The 18239-nt window shown below is 38.9% G+C and overlaps 1 protein-coding gene across 1 annotated transcript in view; it reads left to right on the top strand.

Annotated features, from left to right (window-relative positions):
* NSUN3 (NOP2/Sun RNA methyltransferase 3) overlaps window positions 1-15992 on the top strand; it is a 66891-nt gene extending 50899 nt beyond the window's left edge. Inside the window, exon 9 of the mRNA XM_062574138.1 lies at window positions 15504-15992. Coding sequence (XP_062430122.1) covers window positions 15504-15553 — 50 coding nt within the window. The 3' untranslated portion in view covers window positions 15554-15992. The remainder of the gene's footprint in view (window positions 1-15503) is intronic.
* Window positions 15993-18239: the final 2247 nt, after the last annotated feature.

Consider the following 18239-nt stretch of genomic DNA (forward strand, 5'->3'; position numbering starts at 1 on the left):
CCAGTCTCTAGATAGTTTTTGGCATGGAGTCTTGTTGGGTTAAGGCTTTTTATTTATACAGGCCCACTGTGGGTTTTCCACAGAGAGAACAGATCAGTCTTAAAAATCTACTTGAGAGCAGAAAATACGTGGCACTGAGTTCCCATCTGCTTCCTTGCACAGAAACCTTCTGCTCTACAGTAATGTTCTATTATGCTGTGTTAACACAGCCCAAAACTGTAATGGATGGCCCTATGACTGCAGGGTGGTGGCAGTTTTTTTTAATAGAAGCTTGTATGCTTACCACAATGTAATTGTTAACACAGGATTTCTGAACAGAAATAAATCCACATATTAGTAAAGCCTCTGAGAAAACGCACCAAAAAAGAAATGAATTTCAATAAAGCATTTTTAAAGCAAAAGGCAAAATATCTGGTATTTAGCAGACTCAAACCACCTCCAAGAATAGCCTACAATAGTAAATGTCCTCCTCATATAGACTAGAAGTCATTGCCTGAACTAGTACCTGTGGGACATAACTTTGATGCACATTTTTCTTTCTTTGTCATTTAAAATAATCTCTCTATGTTAAATGGGATAGCTGATACAGAAATTACTCTGATCTTGCTTTCCAGCTCTATCTATCACTTCAGAGATGACAAGGAGCACAGGCTAGCAGTGCTTGAAGGAAGGGAAATACAAGATTTTTAAGGTCATAACCCTGTCACATTTTAGTTCATGGTGAGGCTGGCTGTTTATACAAATTCATTCAGATACTTCTTTCAAGATGTATTTGCTGTATCACACTGAACTGGACTACATAATTTTGCTCAGAGCAATATTAGAACATTATGGTTATTTTTCCATGGGATACTTAAATAAATAAAATACTACTTGTTGGCAAATGGAAGACTTGTCTCCTGACTTCTTACAGAAAAGAAGCTATACATAAAAAGAAAAGTCTTTGTTTTGAAATTTTCCTTGATGAAATTAGCAATGAAGTTAGCTAATTGAGAAGAAATTTTCAATATTGCTCATTTGAAACTTGAGTTTGGTTTTAGTGGTGAGAGAAAAATCATGTATGAAAATGGAGAATCAGTACTTATGATAAGCAAAGCCTAATGGAGCATTTAATCCCGTGGATTTTATTTTACTCAATTGTGTAAATAATACAGTAATAAAATTAGGAGAATACCCAATGAAAACTGATGTCTACATATGCATTAAAATGTCTGTCTGCCAAATGCAGAAGTATTGATGCCAATGAAATTTCTCACGTTGAGCTTAGGATCAGTTCTTTAGTTCTTGGACCGGAATTTGAACTGTACAGTTTGTATGAAATGAGGAATTACATTTCTGATGAAATACTCAGTTGAAGGCATGAGTGAAAGGAATCGGTATCACAAGGATATAATGACACTGTCTTGATCCAAGTATGGGTGGCCTTCAGAGAAATTTAGAAATTTGTTGCTGAATATAGGTGAAATACTGGATGAGTCAAACAAGTCAAACATTGATTCCAAAGCCAGCAGTACTATGTCAATACTAAACACTTTGGTAAATACCATCCCAAAAACTGGATGACCAAGAAGATGTTGATATGTGTTTAGCTATTGATGCTGAAATTTGCTCTTTATTTATCGTGGAAGGAAATCCAGTTCATCCCTCTCTCTTCTGACTTAATTAAATTGTTCTGAGAATTAACATGTCTAGAATTCTGTATTATTTATGCAAACAATTGCACCATATTTCTTAAAATCAGAGTGCACCAGACATGATTATGAACCTTATTAAAATTCTGACTGTTGTAATCATTTGGCAATTCATAAAACAATGTGTTTAAAAAATCATAACCTCTAGTCTGTTCTGTCAAGAGTGCTCCTCTGTTAGACCCATGCAGTTTCAGTCCAGCTTTTTCTTTTGTCTGTTAATATGCAGACATAACAAGTGATAACATGTAAACAAGAGACTGCTTTGTGCAGATAAATAGACTCCTGCTGTTAAACAAGTCTTTAGCAGTTTGCATTAAAAATAAATACAAATGCAAACTGGAATACAATATTTATTTTAACAACAGGAGGTTTATCAGTGGTATTGTTCCCTGATGTTTCAGTATTAAATAAGTGGCTTTTAAAATAGATTCACTAGTCCAGAAGTTTTACATAGTTTAAATCTTTGGTACTATTAACAAAAGGGAAAGCTAGTAACAATTAGCAGTTCTTCACAATATTCAGAAATTGTCTGCATTATTTGCCAAAGAAATACTGGTTCTTTGCAACCACATATTTGTTTACCCACTATGAATGTAGTCACAAAAGATGGAAGAAGTCATGAAGACTTCTGCTGATCTCAGAGTATTGAATTATACTGAAGAAGAGGGTGATGTGCCCCCCCCCCCCCCCGGCACAAAACAGATCTGGATTCTATATTCCCATTGGAAATAAATCTATCATTGGACTGTTAAATATCTCCAGTATGTGCTTCTCATAAATTCCAAAGTTACTTAAAAAAATCATCAGAAGTTTATAAAACAGTGAAGTTTCCTTTATTTTCCTGGTAGAGTCACATCTTTAGACTTGCCTTTCACAGCTGTTCTCAGACACTGTGCTTAGTCTTGTTCCTTCCTGTCCGCGAACTTGTTTTTGATATGCAAAACTGTTTATGATGTGGTCAGAGAGGTAAATATAAGGCTCAAAGGATCAGTAATGAAGAATGGTACAGCTTAACTCCAACTTATAAATTCAAGACAAGCTCAGATCATTAACGGTGGTATACTGAAGAGCTATCAAATAATAACGAGCAAAGCAAGGTAAACTTGGCAAGCAATGTTCACAAATATTCTTTTGAATAAAACTGTAGATTCACTTTACTCTTTGATTCAGTTTTGCATTTAAAGCCTTACAGCAAAAAGGGAGAAAAATAGAAGCACTGGATATACTTAGACAAGTACTAGTTTCACTGTGTTCTGTGTGCACTATGAAAGTGATCGTGCCTTTTGTCAGGCCATATATTTAAGGATGCTTTGTCTTGCACAGTCATCCAGTTAAGTCATTCCATGATTTAGGTTACTAATCATACAGGAAGAATATTGAATGTCTGAATGAACACTTTACAAATACTTCTGAGGAAGGTCATGTGATGTGTTTTTGAAATAGCTGTGATATATAACGCTCAACAGAGACAAAACTGATAAAAAGTCTCTTTGAACAACAGCAACATCAAAGGAGTAAATCCAATGTAAATTAGCTATTGCTCATTGTCCACCCTGCACTGAGGAGCTTTTGTCCGTTTCTTTGAGGATAAATATCAGATCACAAGGAGTACCGTCACAGTTGTGCAAAAGATAAACTTGTAAAAGCAGTTTGGGGATGCATGAGTTCAAACATTATTTTTCTGCTTATTTCTCAGAGTGAACATGTAACTTTGGGCAAGTTTCATAAATTTCTTGCTTTTTCACTATTTCCTTTCTGTTGAAAAGAATGATAACATCTGTACTGTATGAAGGCTTCATTGCTTGTTTTAATCAGTTAAGTTTGTACGATCTTTTATATTCCTGTGGCATCTCCATCACAGTATCTTGGAGAAATGCTTAATTTTTTTCACTGGCATAAAGGTAAAGAAGGAATTTATTGGAGTGGCAAACTAACATACCCTGTGATGGTAGCTCTTTCAGAACAGACTGGCAACATGATGTGTAGGCGTGACAGGTAAACCAATGTTTCTACTGCAGATTGTAAATAGTCCATTTTAGGATTTGTCTACCCTGCAGAAGTTATTCAAATTGCTTACACTAGTTTCTGTACTTTGACTGAAATTTCTCCTGTACTGCCCTAGGAAATACTTCTTAACTAGTTCAGTTACCAAAACAAAATGCTGAGAAATGTGCCTTGAAATCTGATAGTTCACGCCAGCATGTGCAGGACTAGTGTGAATTCAGAAACATGAAAATTGTTCATGATTTTTCCATTCTTGTTTGAGCAAGTCTGATTGCATCTTACATACAGAAGACCTAACGTAATACAGAAATAAAGACTTGTCCTTGGAAACTTCCTAAAGAAGTTTCTGCTGCTCCCCCATTGAGAACTATTCTACACCCCCAAAATGATTCCAGCAGGTTTAGAGTTGAAACTTGCTAAGATAGGGAGTGGTATTCAGTGTTGCGATGATATTACCTGACTCTTGCTATTTCTTGTGTTTTCTAAAGGGAGAGTAATTGAGCTACAATTATTTACAGAGAGGTGTGTCAGGGTCCTGAGCACACCAACAGGCTCTGCAACCTCTCTCACCCACTCCAGGATTTAGCTGCTTACACTGGGGGCAGTTCTGACACATTGTAAATTTGTGACTGTACATCTACTCAGGTGAACACAGCTGAGAGCGAGCTGGAAGAGACATTGTTAGGAACCCCCTGCATCTTGCCTGGAAGCTGCATTTAACTTAGGCTCTTGCCCTTGGCTAAGCTATATTGCAGGTATGTTTGTGTCCAGCCGTGTACTTTGCTGACCCCAGCTTTGCTTTGCTGGCTTGACTTTCCAGCTTCACCTTGGGCCTGCCCCAACACCATGGACTTGTCTGATGATAACTGAACTCTCAGCTGATCGTAGTTACTGTTGTTGGACCTGCTCTGCTTTTTGTCTTTGGGTATTGGGTTCTTGCTGATTGCCTCAACACCCAACTCCTCTTCCCTGGCAGAGTTTCACAGGCCATTGCTGCAGCCTGGCAGGGTAAGCCACAGTGACTGTGATGCAGGAGTTTTGGGAAGAATGTGCTCAAATTTTGCAGGGGCACAGGTGGTTGAATCACAAAGCCATTCTGAGAACTGAAATAAATTCTTTAACCAACAGATTTGCCAGCAAGGGTGATGAAAGTGATGGTACTAATGTGAAGCCTTGCAGGCCAACAGAACTTTAAGAGAACAGGGACCCAAGGTGGCTGAACCATGGCAGTCTGATGAGCTTGGAAGTGAGACCTTGACTTGGGTTGTGACAAGGCCACAGCTACATCTGAAATCAGTGGAAATGTTTTGGCTAGCATAAGCAAGGGTAAGATTTTATCCTGTATAATTTGGCAGATGCATATGTTGTTAGAAGATTTAATACAAGGCTTTCTGTTTTGTTCTCTCCATTCCCTTATTAAAGTGCAACATATGGTTAACTTTCCCGTTGAATTGTGGTCTGTTAATGAAGCAGGCACTTGCAATAATCATACTTCTTTCTCCAAACTCCCTGATTTGGCAGTTGGTCTATCGGTATTCTGGGAGATTGCAAAAGTTTATTTTTTGTTTCCTTAGTGCTCATCATACATGAAAACCAATATATTTTGATTGATTGGCAGTTGAAAGTGCAATTAAACATTTCAGAATCTGGAAGAACTTTTTGAAGGCATTTCTTTCCTTTTTTGTTGTTTTTGTTTTTTTAAATGACAGCACAAACAAATTCAGTGTTTCATTTAGATGGTGCCAGCTGTCCATTGTGAATGCAAATGATGAGCCAGTAGAACTGCATGGTAGCCTTGAACAAACATGTGAAATAGAAGGGTGTTGTTACATATCCTGCAGGTGCTTCTGTTGCGAGACCCTTTTCACTCAGAGGACATGTAGCTGATGTATTGTACAGCTGGTCAAAGAATGCCTTTAGGCTATTCGGAAGTTTCCACGGGAAATGAAATGCCTTGATGGAGTTCACTGCAAAACATTTTTTCTTAAAATCAGGCTAATTTTGACTCTCTTTTCATGCTGATAATTTCAGATCTCTGCCTCTCATATTCTGTTTGCCTCTTCTTTTTATGAACTATATACAGTACTTCTGAGATTTCAAAAAGCAGTAGGTATTTTTCCACATCCCAGGATGCAGATTTCCAGTGTATTTCAGTCTGTAGCAGAAAGCTGGAGAGAGGAATGTTAGGGAGAAAACCTATGCAGACCCTCTCTCTACGGTGTAGTAGGGAGGCTTAGGGCAAAAAAAAGATGCCAAATCTCCTCAAACCTTTGATTCAATGTGATAAACTGCTATATATTAATAGTCTGATAGCACATTTCCTTGGGCCATGATACAGCATAGAAGTACTATAGACACTCCAGACAGCCCTTTTGGAGCAAGGCTTCATTGAGTTCATTCAGAGGCAGGTGTGTTACCACAACTGAATGCTTAAGAGTGCTTTCACAAAGGTAAAGGTACGCACAGCTTGCCATAGGCCTACTGGCATCAACAGTATGTTTGGTTTAGTCTAATACAGGTGCAAGAATAGGGATTCAGCTTGACCATAGCTGACTCTGTGAACCCTGGGGTATTCTTCTGTCCTGCTTCTCCCAGGGACAAATAATGTGCTAGCCTTCAGCTCTTCTGAACAAAGGTTAATGCTTTTGACAATCATATGTGTTCTTGTTCATGCCCATAGGCCCGTTAGCCTCACCTCCATCCCTGGTAAGGTGATGGAACAGCTCCTTCTGGATGTCATCTCCAAGCATGTAGAGGAAAAGAAGGTGATCAGGAGTAGCCAGCAGGGATTCACCAAGGGCAAATCCTGCTTAACCAATCTGACAGCCGTTCCTCAGAGGGCAGATGCTCCAGCCCTCGGATCATCTTCGTAGCCCTCCGCTGGACTCTCTCCAGTACCTCCACATCTCTCTTGTACTGGGGAACCCACAACTGGACGCAGTACTTGAGATGAGGCCTCTCCAGGGCTGAGGAGAGGGGCAGGATCACCTCCCTTGACCTGCTGGCAACACTCTTCCTAATGCACCTCAGGATACCATAGCAGCAGCACTGCCAGGTCCTTCTCGGCAGAGCTGCTCTCCACCAGGTCAGCCCCCAGCTTGTACTGGTGCCTCGGGTTATTTCTGCCTAGATGCAGGACTCTGCACTTGCCCTTGTTGAACCTCAGGAGGTTCCTCTCCACCCAGCTCTCCAGAAGAGAGAGTTACAGAAGAGGAGTGAAGAAGTATTCATGATTTAAGCCGAACACCAACCCAGCTCAAATTCATCATCTTGTTTCCCTTCAGTCTCAACAGAAAGTCCAGAATAAGTCTGAGAGGCACATTTCTCTACCACCTCTAGACCTCTTTTCTTATGTATTTTGAGATATCTTGAATTACGAGGTGCAGATTATTTCTTAGTATAGACTTTTAAAGTTAGCATCATTGAAGAATTTTTCACTTATATTTGACTGATTGTTAATGCAAGTTTATCTCTACAATTGTACAATTTATACCTACTACAGCCACTCAGAACTAGTTCTGAATTGGAGAAGTCTGCAGCAGGTCTTTAACCTTAAGTGAAATATACTATAGATGAAGTAGCAAGGATAAATTTATTGTTAGCCTTCAAACACTCTGGAGACCAAACTCTCAAATCTATGGAAACCCATTGTTTGAACATGAGTTTAGAAGTAAGAAGTTTTTGTGGTCCTCAACCTCAGTCCTTGGTACTCAAATTGCTAGGTGAACCTGTAAGAATTGAAAATGTTTCTATTTTTTAGTTTTCCACTACACTTTAATTTTTATCAGTGATTAGACAATAATACTTCATGGATTAATTTAGTAACAGAGCAGTATTTTGCTCCCATGAGTAACTGACTAGCTCACTTGAAGATGACAAATATCATGTCTTTAATACTTTTGAAATACCGTTCAGTCAATTATTCATACAAAACAGTTTTATTATGTTCAAGGGCATTTCACTAAATCTTTTGTTTTACCATAGTGTTTCCTCTGTGATTTGCCCAAGGTCACGTAGGAACTCTGGGAAAGTACCTGACGATGAACTAGGAGGTTTTGAGTCCCACAGTAGGATCTTAACGAAGCAGACCATCCCTCCTTGTGTTGCGTAACTGTATGGTAGCTTGTATTTACTGGTATTACAGAAAGATTATGCTAAACAAAGGTAAGATGGAAGCTCGTCTATTTGTACATAAGGGTGATACAATTTAAAGAGTTTTCAGTTCGGAACACTTAATTTGAAGATAGCTTATCTGCCGATTGGGTGACACACTGTTGCATATGACATTATTTGCAAACCTGTGAAGAATACGTGTTAACAGAGTAGCTAACTGCATTCTGCATCATGGGAACTGTTTAAGCTCCTTATGTGTGTTACCCTAATGCATGTTGCCTTTGTTCATATTTTTTGGAGATGATAGGTCAATGAAAGTAAGGTTTTTTGGAAGTAGACAGTTGGAAAATTATGAAGAGGGAAAAAGTAATCAGTCAGATTCCTCCCCAGATAATAGCAACTCTCAGCTTGCATTAGAATACAAAGTGTTTGGGGCTTCCTTCCTTAGTGCTGAGCACTGGACTGCAGTGCTACTTAATGAAGATTTAAAAAAGATGCTTTCCTGTGAATTCCAGAATGCCATTGTGTTCCAGCAAACCTCTGAATGTTAAACCTGATGGAATAGGAACACAAGTATGTGTGCCAGTAGCCATGCATGGTATGAGTATTAATACTCCAAGCTTCTGTCACAAAGTGTGTGCAAAAGGGCATGAAAGTTCTCTTTCTGGCTGCTACACCAAGGTGTTATTTTGCACACTGTGCCTGGTCTCTTTGTAACTGAAAAGAAGGGTAACTGGTATAAGTTGCCTGGGATTTGGTGTTTATCTGCTACCATAACATGTCAATGCTATAAAAGGTCTAAAGGCTTATGAGCTGCAGAAGTGTTCAGGTTGTGAGACCCAACTTCATTGACCCTCTGTTCTGTTTAGTTCCTATAGCCCAGTGATTTGTGATCCCACAAGCAGGGTGCAGACCAAATGACTCTATTTACAGCAAAAGACCTGTAAAAAGAGAGAGACCTGGACCCGAACCTGCAGGCTATGTAGTTAGGGGAGGAAACAGTGGGGGAGGCTAGTCCTGTTGCTGTTTTGCTCAACACAAAGGTTCAATTTCCTTGACAAATGATGGACACTGCCTCCAAAATTGGAACTCTGATCCCAAAGGGGCCCTGTGTTATTATAACATAAAGAATGGTTATTAAACTGTCAGAGGGTTAATAGTTTCATCTTAATAATCTTGATAGATGGTGCACATTTCACCAGTTCTCCAAAAGCCCACAATGAACTTTAAAATATTTTACTATTGGCTTGCCCTTCATTTCCCAAGGAAGTCTAAGGAGAACTCTTCTTGCTAATAAATTCTTTATCATAACTTAGCTGTTTTTCACCTTATAGAAGGGAAATATATCCTTTGCTGTGCTGCCTGATTAATCGGTCTAATTTTATCAGGAAAATTAAATTCTCATATTTATTTAGGAAGTTATTTAAAGACGTCTGAGCAAAAACCCAGCACGTGAGCCTGATGACTATTCTGCGTAAGAATCTCCATGCTTTATTAACTTACTACTTTTTAAGTGATTTCTGTCTGAAGGATTCCCTTCAACTTTGAGGTCCATCTGTCTTCTATTCTCAGAATTTCAGGATGATGAATGGGATGTCAGTTATGACTTACTCTGAGAACTTCAGGAATTCATATAGGATAGCTCTTACCTGTACTTCTAAATACACTCTCTATGAGGTAGATAACTTGTACAGCTGGCCAATTCTTGTGACCAAAACAAATATATGAACAGCCTTATAAGAGTCAAAGCAGCTATATTCTTAACTGAAGTAGTTTTAAAATATCATTGATTGTCTGAGAGGAGAAAGAAGAACTAGTAAGTACATGTGTAAAGATGCATGGGAGTTGATCCCAGTCATAGAAATTGTAGTCTACAACTAAGAATTAAGATAAGAGAGACTTAGCAATTTCCAGATGATAGCAGTGATGCTCTGCTTCTCTTGGCTTAGATTTGTATCAGAAAAAGAACATCTCCCCAGATTTGCAGAGCTAATGAAGATGCACAAGCATCTCTATTTGCATGTATCAGTGACAGTTTCCAAAACTAAAGTATGCTGAATCCAACAACCAGAGGAGAGACCAGAGGAGAGACTCTGCTAGTTGATTTAGTCTATTTTAATGTGGTCATCGATGGAAAGCACAGCAGCTTGCAGTGAGATGCAAATCTTTATGCTTTAGGTCACAAGCCAATTAGCAATTGCCTGTGTTTAGGAAAAAAAAATCTCTCTGGATTATACTATTGCAAAACTGTGTTATGGAATTCCTTGAGCTTCTGGTAGTGACTATGCTCAAATATTAGGCATGGGTCTGATGTGGCAGTTCTGATGGTAGGGCAATCCTTCTGTCCTGGCATAGAAGAGTATGCATGCAGCCCCTAATGAGAACTGTGGCAGACCTGGTGAGGTGAATCAAACATTGTGCTTCCTAGCTCAGCTGGAAATAGGCTTGCTTTTGACTCCTTGGATTTCAGGGTTCTGTTCTTTTTACTTCAATTAGAATTTCAACATACCCTGCTGATAGTAATAGGTCAGTTACCAGAGTTAGCAGCTTTCTACTATTTTATATAGCATTCCCATGCCATTCCAAAGAATTCAGCAATAAGAGACATTAGCTAATAGGTAGTTGATCAGTTTTATCAATTCTTCATACAAAAGGCATTAAAGGATAAATTGCCATCTACTAAAGCAGAGTAGATTATGACAATAACACAGACAACAGCATACTAGAAAACAATATAAGCTATAAACTTTGAAGCAAGACATTAAAAGACATGTGAAAACCTTTTATTGATTGCCTAGACAAAGGCTATAAAGCTAAAAATTAGCTACAGAAGAGGAAAACAGAAAATACAAGTGCTATGTAGTTCTATTCTTGGAGACTTCTCATTCATGATTCACTGCTCTCTTAAGTTTTATTACTTTACCATCAATCAGATTACATGCTCAATATTTGTACATAAAAGTTTTAAATGTATGTATTTACAAGATTGAATGTATACTAGAGCATGGAAAAGTCTGTCCATTATTATAATGAATAAGCTTGATTCAGATTCAATGGTCAGGCATAGCTATATCTAGGATAAAATTGAGGGAAATAAGGTGTGGGAATGGCCATGGTGACACCTCTCCTATCTTTAAGAAAAGTGCACTGAAATATCCTAAACCTCACAAAGCACATAAAGTCTGGAGAGCTATCTTATCGTAAAAGATGGAACAAAATAACATGTATTCTGTCCTTCACTGTCAACATGATGACTCGTAAGCATTCTTTTTCTCTGCAACTTCCTCCTACTATTATCATCCTGTCTAAGCTAAATGACCTGTGACAGATAACAAATACAGGATAGTTCATGGGCAAAAATCACACTCAAAATTGGATATATTGTGAGAGTATTGTAACCTGCTAGGCTGAAGCTAAATAGAAATGAAACGCTTTTTCTTCACCCTGCAAAAGTTCTCTCCAGCACAACTTTCCAGGTAGCTGGTTCAATTAATGCAGGATGAATCTTCCTTGTATTGGACCTTTCTGGTTGAAAGGTTGGTTTTCATGACTTTGGAAGATCAACAGAAACAGGAGCTGATTGATTGACTCTGTGATGGGAGATCAGATTCAGCACTACAGTAAAAATAATATAATCTTCCTGGCTTTCATGTTTCTCACACTGAGGTTTTAGATGTATTTAAAGCATGGTTCTTCAGTGTGGAAGTCAGACATTTGCCTCTATTAAACCTCTGGTTAGAACAACATCTTTATTCAGGAGAGAATTTAAACAAATGCTTTAATGTTGTCCTCTGTCATAGATGATTGAGAATGTAATGGCATCAGTTCAGTTCTGTCCTGTTCTTATCACAGAATCATTAAGGTTGGGAGGGACCTCTGGAGATCATCTAGTCCAACCTCCCTGCTCAAGCAGGGTCACCTAGAGCATGTTAGACAGGGTTGCATCCAGGTGGGCTTTGAATCTCTCCAGAGAAGGAGACTCCACAAGCTCTCTGGGCAGCCTGTGCCAGTGCTCTGTCACTCTCGCAGGGAAGAAGTTCTTCCTTATATTCAGGCAGAACTTCCTGTGGTTCAGTTTGTGACCATTGCCTCATGTCCTGTCACTGGGCACCACTGAAAAGAGCACGGCCCCATCCTCTTGACAGCCTCCGTTAAGGTATTTGTAGACATTGATAAGTTCCCCTCTCAATCTTCTCTTCTCCAGGCTGAAGAGTCCCAGCTCTCGCAGCTGTTCCTCGGAGGGCAGATGCTCCAGCCCTCGGATCATCTTCGTAGCCCTCCGCTGGGCTCTCTCCAGTACCTCCATGTCTCTCTTGTCCTGGGGAGCCCAGAGCTGGATGCAGTACTTGAGGCCTCTCCAGGGCTGAGGAGAGGGGCGGGATCACCTCCGTCGACCTGCTGGCAACACTCTTCCTAATGCACCCCAGCATACCATTGGCCTTCCTAGCCACAAGGGCACATTGCTGGCTCATGGTCAACTTATGCAGCAGCACTCCCAGGTTCCTCTCTGGAGAGCTGCTTTCCAGTGTGTCAACCTCCAACCTGACACATGACTTAAATATCGTTTACATTTGGGGACAGAGTGTTTGAAGGTAATGATAAAGGGATGAAAAGGCGATGTTTAGGGTATTTTAAAGCTGAGATTGGGAGAATTTTACCCATATTGTCCAAGGTGCTTCTGACTGAAGATGGTGTTTGAGATTCCAGCTGTTCCTTGAAACGTATGGTGTAGTTTAGTAAATTTCTTTTATTTATTTATTTTTAAGTCTACAACTGGTAACTCAGTGGCTGTTGTTACTTTTTGTTTTAATTTGATCTGCAGAATAAATTGTTATTATCACTTTTCTGAAGTACTTTTCCTGAAAATAATGTTCAATTTACAATTAGTGACAGTTTTCAGCAGTTAGTGATTATCTCAAGGATCATGTTATATCAGGTCTCAGGGAACAACATCAAGTTACAAATTGCTTCTGCAAGAAGTTCAAAGCAAACAAATCAACATTCTACTAAGTGACTTGGGTTTTCAGTGATTAAATGCATTTTGCCTTGCTGTGAACCACTTCAACAACCGAGATGTTCATTGGAAGATAAAAGTCTCCACCTCTGGGATTCAGTGTCTCTGGATCTCACTTTCTTTTGACGAAGCCTGTATCGGATAGTCTGTGCCATACAGCTCACAGCTTCTTAGATTTCATAGGTTTTTGTTATTTTTAGTCTTTATGTGTGAGAGAAGGGATTTACAGATCAATTCTCTGTTGTGTTGGCGTGGACACTATGTTTTGGTGATTATAGGTACTCTAGAGATGTAAGGAGGCTATAAAGGCTGTCCAGCTGCCTGGTTCGAAGTTCTCTTAAGACAGGAGAAACTTGAGACACTGGAGTCCATCTAGTTGTTTTATGTCACTTGATCTCCGGAATGTTTGGAACAGGGGCAGTAGGAAGAGCCAAATTATCAAACATAACTTAGAACAGCTTCTAAGGTCTGGATATTGCAGAGGGTACATAAAGCACACTTGGTCTCTTGGGCCTGACTGCAGCTTAGCTAAACCTAAAATTCTGGACTGCTGTAGTTAGGTGCATTTTATATTTACCATGTCCGGTTGTTAACATCCTGATGATGTAAAATGAGTGGTGTTTGGAATCTGATCTATCACATGTTAAAATCACTGGCTATGACATGTTCAGAAATAGTATGGGGTCATTACACGTGTTCTGCTGTGTGTTTGGTAAAGTGAAAGTGTAGAATCTTGAATATGTATTCACTGGTGTTCTAACTAACAGAGCTTGAAGTGAGGAAGAAGATAATTGTCTCTTTTAGGTTACTAAGCTTACAGAATACTGTGAAGGGTTGTCTAAGCATCTTTCTGCAATACAGATAGTTTATGGGCTACTTCAATTTGAGTGGTGTCTACTGAATTTGTCATGCAGCCAGTAGCAAAATATTGTTAGAATTTCAAAAATACTACAAGTTACAGTTTTCTCTATGATATCTGTTGCACTCAGGACACAGTAGCTGCCTTTCCTACTTCAGCATGATATATTAATAAGTGTTAGTCTTTGGCCTGGAGGATGGTGATTATAGGCACTACTAATTATTGCCTACTGAGATTTAGAAAGGAAAGAGGGAGCTGTTTGAACAGTAGCATCTACTTCTGGCCCTCCTCGAGGGCTAACTTCTGAAAGCTGAGGAAAAATAAATGGAAATTGGGAAGGAAAATGAGGACGGGGAAAAAAAAAGTGAATGAAAATGGGAGTTAAAAAGACTTCCTTACATAGGTAAGATACCTCAGTTCTACAGTATAAAAAACAGTTCAGGTAAAATCCTGTTCTGGAATAAAGAGATGGTACTAATAGGCAACAAATGGAAGAAGGAAATACAGTAGTCAAAGTAGATTATACATTAGGAAGTGCAGAAGATTGGAAAGACTCAGTACTTACCTAGAAAAAATCTATGACTTGACAACAATATTTTAGAGGTTAATGTCCACAAAAATTTTAGAGAATATTGAAAACAAAATAGAATTGTAGAGGCCTGTGAGTAGGTAAAGCTGTCAATAACTGATGCAAGAATGGCAGAGATATTCAATAAATACTTCTTATTGGTACTGAGAAAGAAGGGAAGTAATACATTCACACCATATGCAGATAATGAGGTACTTTTTAATCTACTGGTAATTTTGAGAAGGCTGTTGAACAAAGCCTTTTAGAGATTAACACCTAGGCTTACTGATTTAAGATAACTTTTATCAAGGATACAAAAGATTTAGATGAGCTCATGTTTCTTTATTCTTTTCGTACCTTTTGGAACACTGGAGAAATTCTAGAACTGTCTAAGAGAGCTCATCTTTTTGCAATATATTTTAAAACAAATTTGGTGATATGGATAAAAAAAGAACTGTTCGCATGATGTCTGTCTATCTCAGACTCAGTATTGAACAAGTAATACAGAGTTGATTTATAAAGAAGTGACTAGATTTACATAAAATTAAGTGCCAGGAAATGTGAATTTTTGGCGAAAGTCTGTCAAACAAATTTAGATTTTCTTTGATTAAGCCTTTGTTGGTGAAGACAACTGCAAAGTTATAATAGACATAGACTTTGATAAGGAGTTTGATGTAATGTTACAGTTGCTTAAATGTTTTAGCACTCTGGGGTTGGTCGAACATGCCTTTATGTATTAAGTATTTGCCAGATGGGAAAGTAGTTGTCAATGGTCAAGTCACTACCCAAATAAAAAGTGGCATGCATCTTAATAGTCTACACTATGTGAACAGTATTTGGCATCTTCATCCTCTGGGAATAAATGCAGCCCTAAGACTGCAAAAAAAAAAAAAAATGTAGGTGCCGTAAAGACAATCAGAGTGATAAATAACATTGAGGACAGTGGCAATTTATCAGATCTAGATCACTTACTGACTGGAGCCCATTCACACAAAATTCACATTCAAATGATACGGATTTTTGATTCCATGTAAAGCATGGATTTAGAAACAGTGCAAGACAGGTAGTAGCTTTGAAATGGGGAACTGAATCTCCACAAGTAGAAAACAGTTCAGGTGTTTTAGTAGGGCAAGAATATTGTGTCAGAAAGGGCTGCTGAGATGCCAGGCTTTTGAAAAGGAATTAAGGAGTAGGAGGGGGAAAAAAAGCAAAAGGATTTTAACCTTTATGATCTGATGTTCAAAATTATGGCAGGTGCAGAAAACAGGCCCCAAAGTCTTCTAGAGACTGGAGAAGACTTCTAGCAGAAATTCAGGAAGTGCTCAATCTGTGCAGCTGTCAAGAAGATGACTCTGAGATGATTTGACTGCAATATGTAAGTGCCTTTGAGAAAATAAAATACTGGTAGAAAAGGGCTCTTCAAACTAACATGGAAAGACACAGCGAATCAGTAGCTGGAAGCTATTGCCAAACTCAAATGTGATAATGAGACACAGTTTTAAAAATGTATGTGATCATCACTGGTACAAACTGCCAAGGAAAGTGTTTGGACTCTTAGTTGCTGTTGTTTTCAGGTCAGGAGTTGATGTCTTTCTGGAAGACATGCTTTGGTTGTACAAGTTACTAGACTTCTTCTGTGGTACCTGAGTAAAATTTAGTGGCCTGTGAAATACAGGAGGTCAGTAAAGATGATTGTAATGGTCTTATCTGGCTTCAAGCTCTATGAATAAATGGTTATGTTAAACAGGAGCTCAGATCCTTCTTCATTCTGTAGAGTATGATAAGCCGTTTATATTTCATTTTATTCTCTAGTATAAGCCTTATTTTACAGCCTCTAATATTTATATATGTGAATCGAGGAGAGGTAGGTGACTGCAGTTGCTCATCCTTGAACCACAGTGCAGTCTGTGTTTGTGACCAAGCCAGTCTGATCCGTGACTGCCTGCCCAAGGACTGGCATGTGCTTACCATTTTTTGGTAGCAGTAAGTGTTGTGGCTTTAAGCACCATGCAGCCAAGCCCACTACGTTTGGGGCTAGCCAGCTCTGCCAGCTTTAATCACTCACCCTAGCCTTGTGAAGAGAAAGGAGCAGAAAATGCCACTCAGCAAGGCTGTGAGGGCATGAAATTGTGTTAAGCAACGCTCATGAAAATGACTGGATTTGCTGTTTTAGTACAAGTGTCTAAATGTTTTTGAAATTGTAATTTTCTTGTGCTGTTATGTGTAAAGGTGACTGCTCCCTATTGGGCCCATGGCGGTTAGCTCCAGACAGCTAATCAGCTTGATTCATTTGGCAGGGTGGGCAGTCAGCACCTTCTCCACAGCTGCAAAGCAGGATTGAGCTCTTCTCTGATTTGTAAGGATCTAATGGCATCTACTAGAAATGCAGAACTTTCTGAAGACGTTAGGGTTTTATTTTTGTGGCAGCAATATGCTTACCAGGGGTACAAAGATTACAACCCTTATTCAGTTTGCTAGCAACTATTCAGGAACAGGAAAGGCAATGTCACTTGAGGAATCTTGAATTCCTACTGGAGAGACAGGCCTGAATGAATACATTTTCACAGTGAGGTCTTTTTCTGTTTCATTTTCATCTTATATGTAAAATTACAGAAGAGAACTAAGTAAGGTTTGGGATATTTGAGTGTTACTGAGTTTGGCCACATGATGGCACACATCAGTCAAATGAACATTACAGTTTTACCAGAGAAGCTTCTGTGAATGGAGAGGAGTTAAGGCACGTCTTCAGTGCTGTAGTGCTCAGGGTTTATCCTCCCTAGCTGCTGTTTTGATCCACATTTTACCATGATCACAGTGAGGGACAATGATGTTCTTTCACCCAGAGGTTGGAAAAAATACTGCAGAAAAAAGAACAAAAAGAGTCTGAAGCAGGAGTAAAAAAGAGAGTGTCTGGCAACCTCCCCCAGCCTTTTAAAGATGTTGGCAGCAAGAAAATTTTTGTTTTTTTCCGCCGTCTCTTTTTTATTTATTTATTTTTGTTTTGCCTTGTTGTCTTCTCTTCAAAGGATTACTAAACACCTGGGAATCAGGAAAGTCTTTTTATTTTTTCCATGATGTAGAGGCGAAATAATGCATATTGCATGCTTTGTGAGATGTAGTTGTTTTTTGTTTTTTTTTTTTTGTTTGTTTGTTTTCTAAATGGTCTTCTAGTAAATAATGCTCTTTGCCCCTCTGATGATATCCATAGCTGTGGAGATGGCTGGTGACAACACCTAAATGTACTATAGGATCAAAGTGGTCTGGCATGTTACGCAAGTGAGATACAGTGTTTAATGGAAAGTCAGCATCAACAATTACTATAATGTTTATATTTAGTTTTATAATGTTGGTGGTGTTATTTCCTGCATCTTGCATTCATTTCTACTATCTTTAGTTATTAACAAAACAGCAGAACTTTGTTGATATCATAGCACTCAAGTCAGTTAATGTTGCTTTTTAAGCAAATTTTCATGAAGGAGAAATCCCAGTTAAATGGGACTTGTGAAAGTGTATTTCAGGCTAACTCTAATAGTAGGAGCTAAAGACCAGTAGCCCATGTGGCAACACAGTATAAACTTGCAACAAAACTCTTGGTCCAAAAAGCTTAAAACTGAAGACCAAAAATTAAATATCTAAAAATAGTTGCTCTCCTGTAATCAACCATTGGCTTTAAAAACCTGTCCTAAGCCTGTGCCTCACTAGGAAGACTGAGCCAGTTCCATTCTTGCAATGGGGAAAGAAGGTGATGCCCTGGCCCTGCTGTCTGCCTTGTGCAGGCTTGGCTTCTGGGTTGCAGTCTAGAACAGGGTTGTGCCTGGCTGACAGGAGAGGTCTCCCAGGCCATTTCACACAATTTGGTAAATGAACTTCTATTTATGAGTCAGCCAAACAAAAGACAAAACTAACCCACCAAGCAAGCAAAAAACAAACAAAAAAAGCAACCAAACAAACCGAAACTAAAAACTAACTCCTCAACAAGTTTCTCACTTA

This window comes from Rhea pennata, chromosome 1 (genome assembly GCF_028389875.1).
Source record: "Rhea pennata isolate bPtePen1 chromosome 1, bPtePen1.pri, whole genome shotgun sequence".
NCBI classification, from domain to species: domain Eukaryota; kingdom Metazoa; phylum Chordata; class Aves; order Rheiformes; family Rheidae; genus Rhea; species Rhea pennata.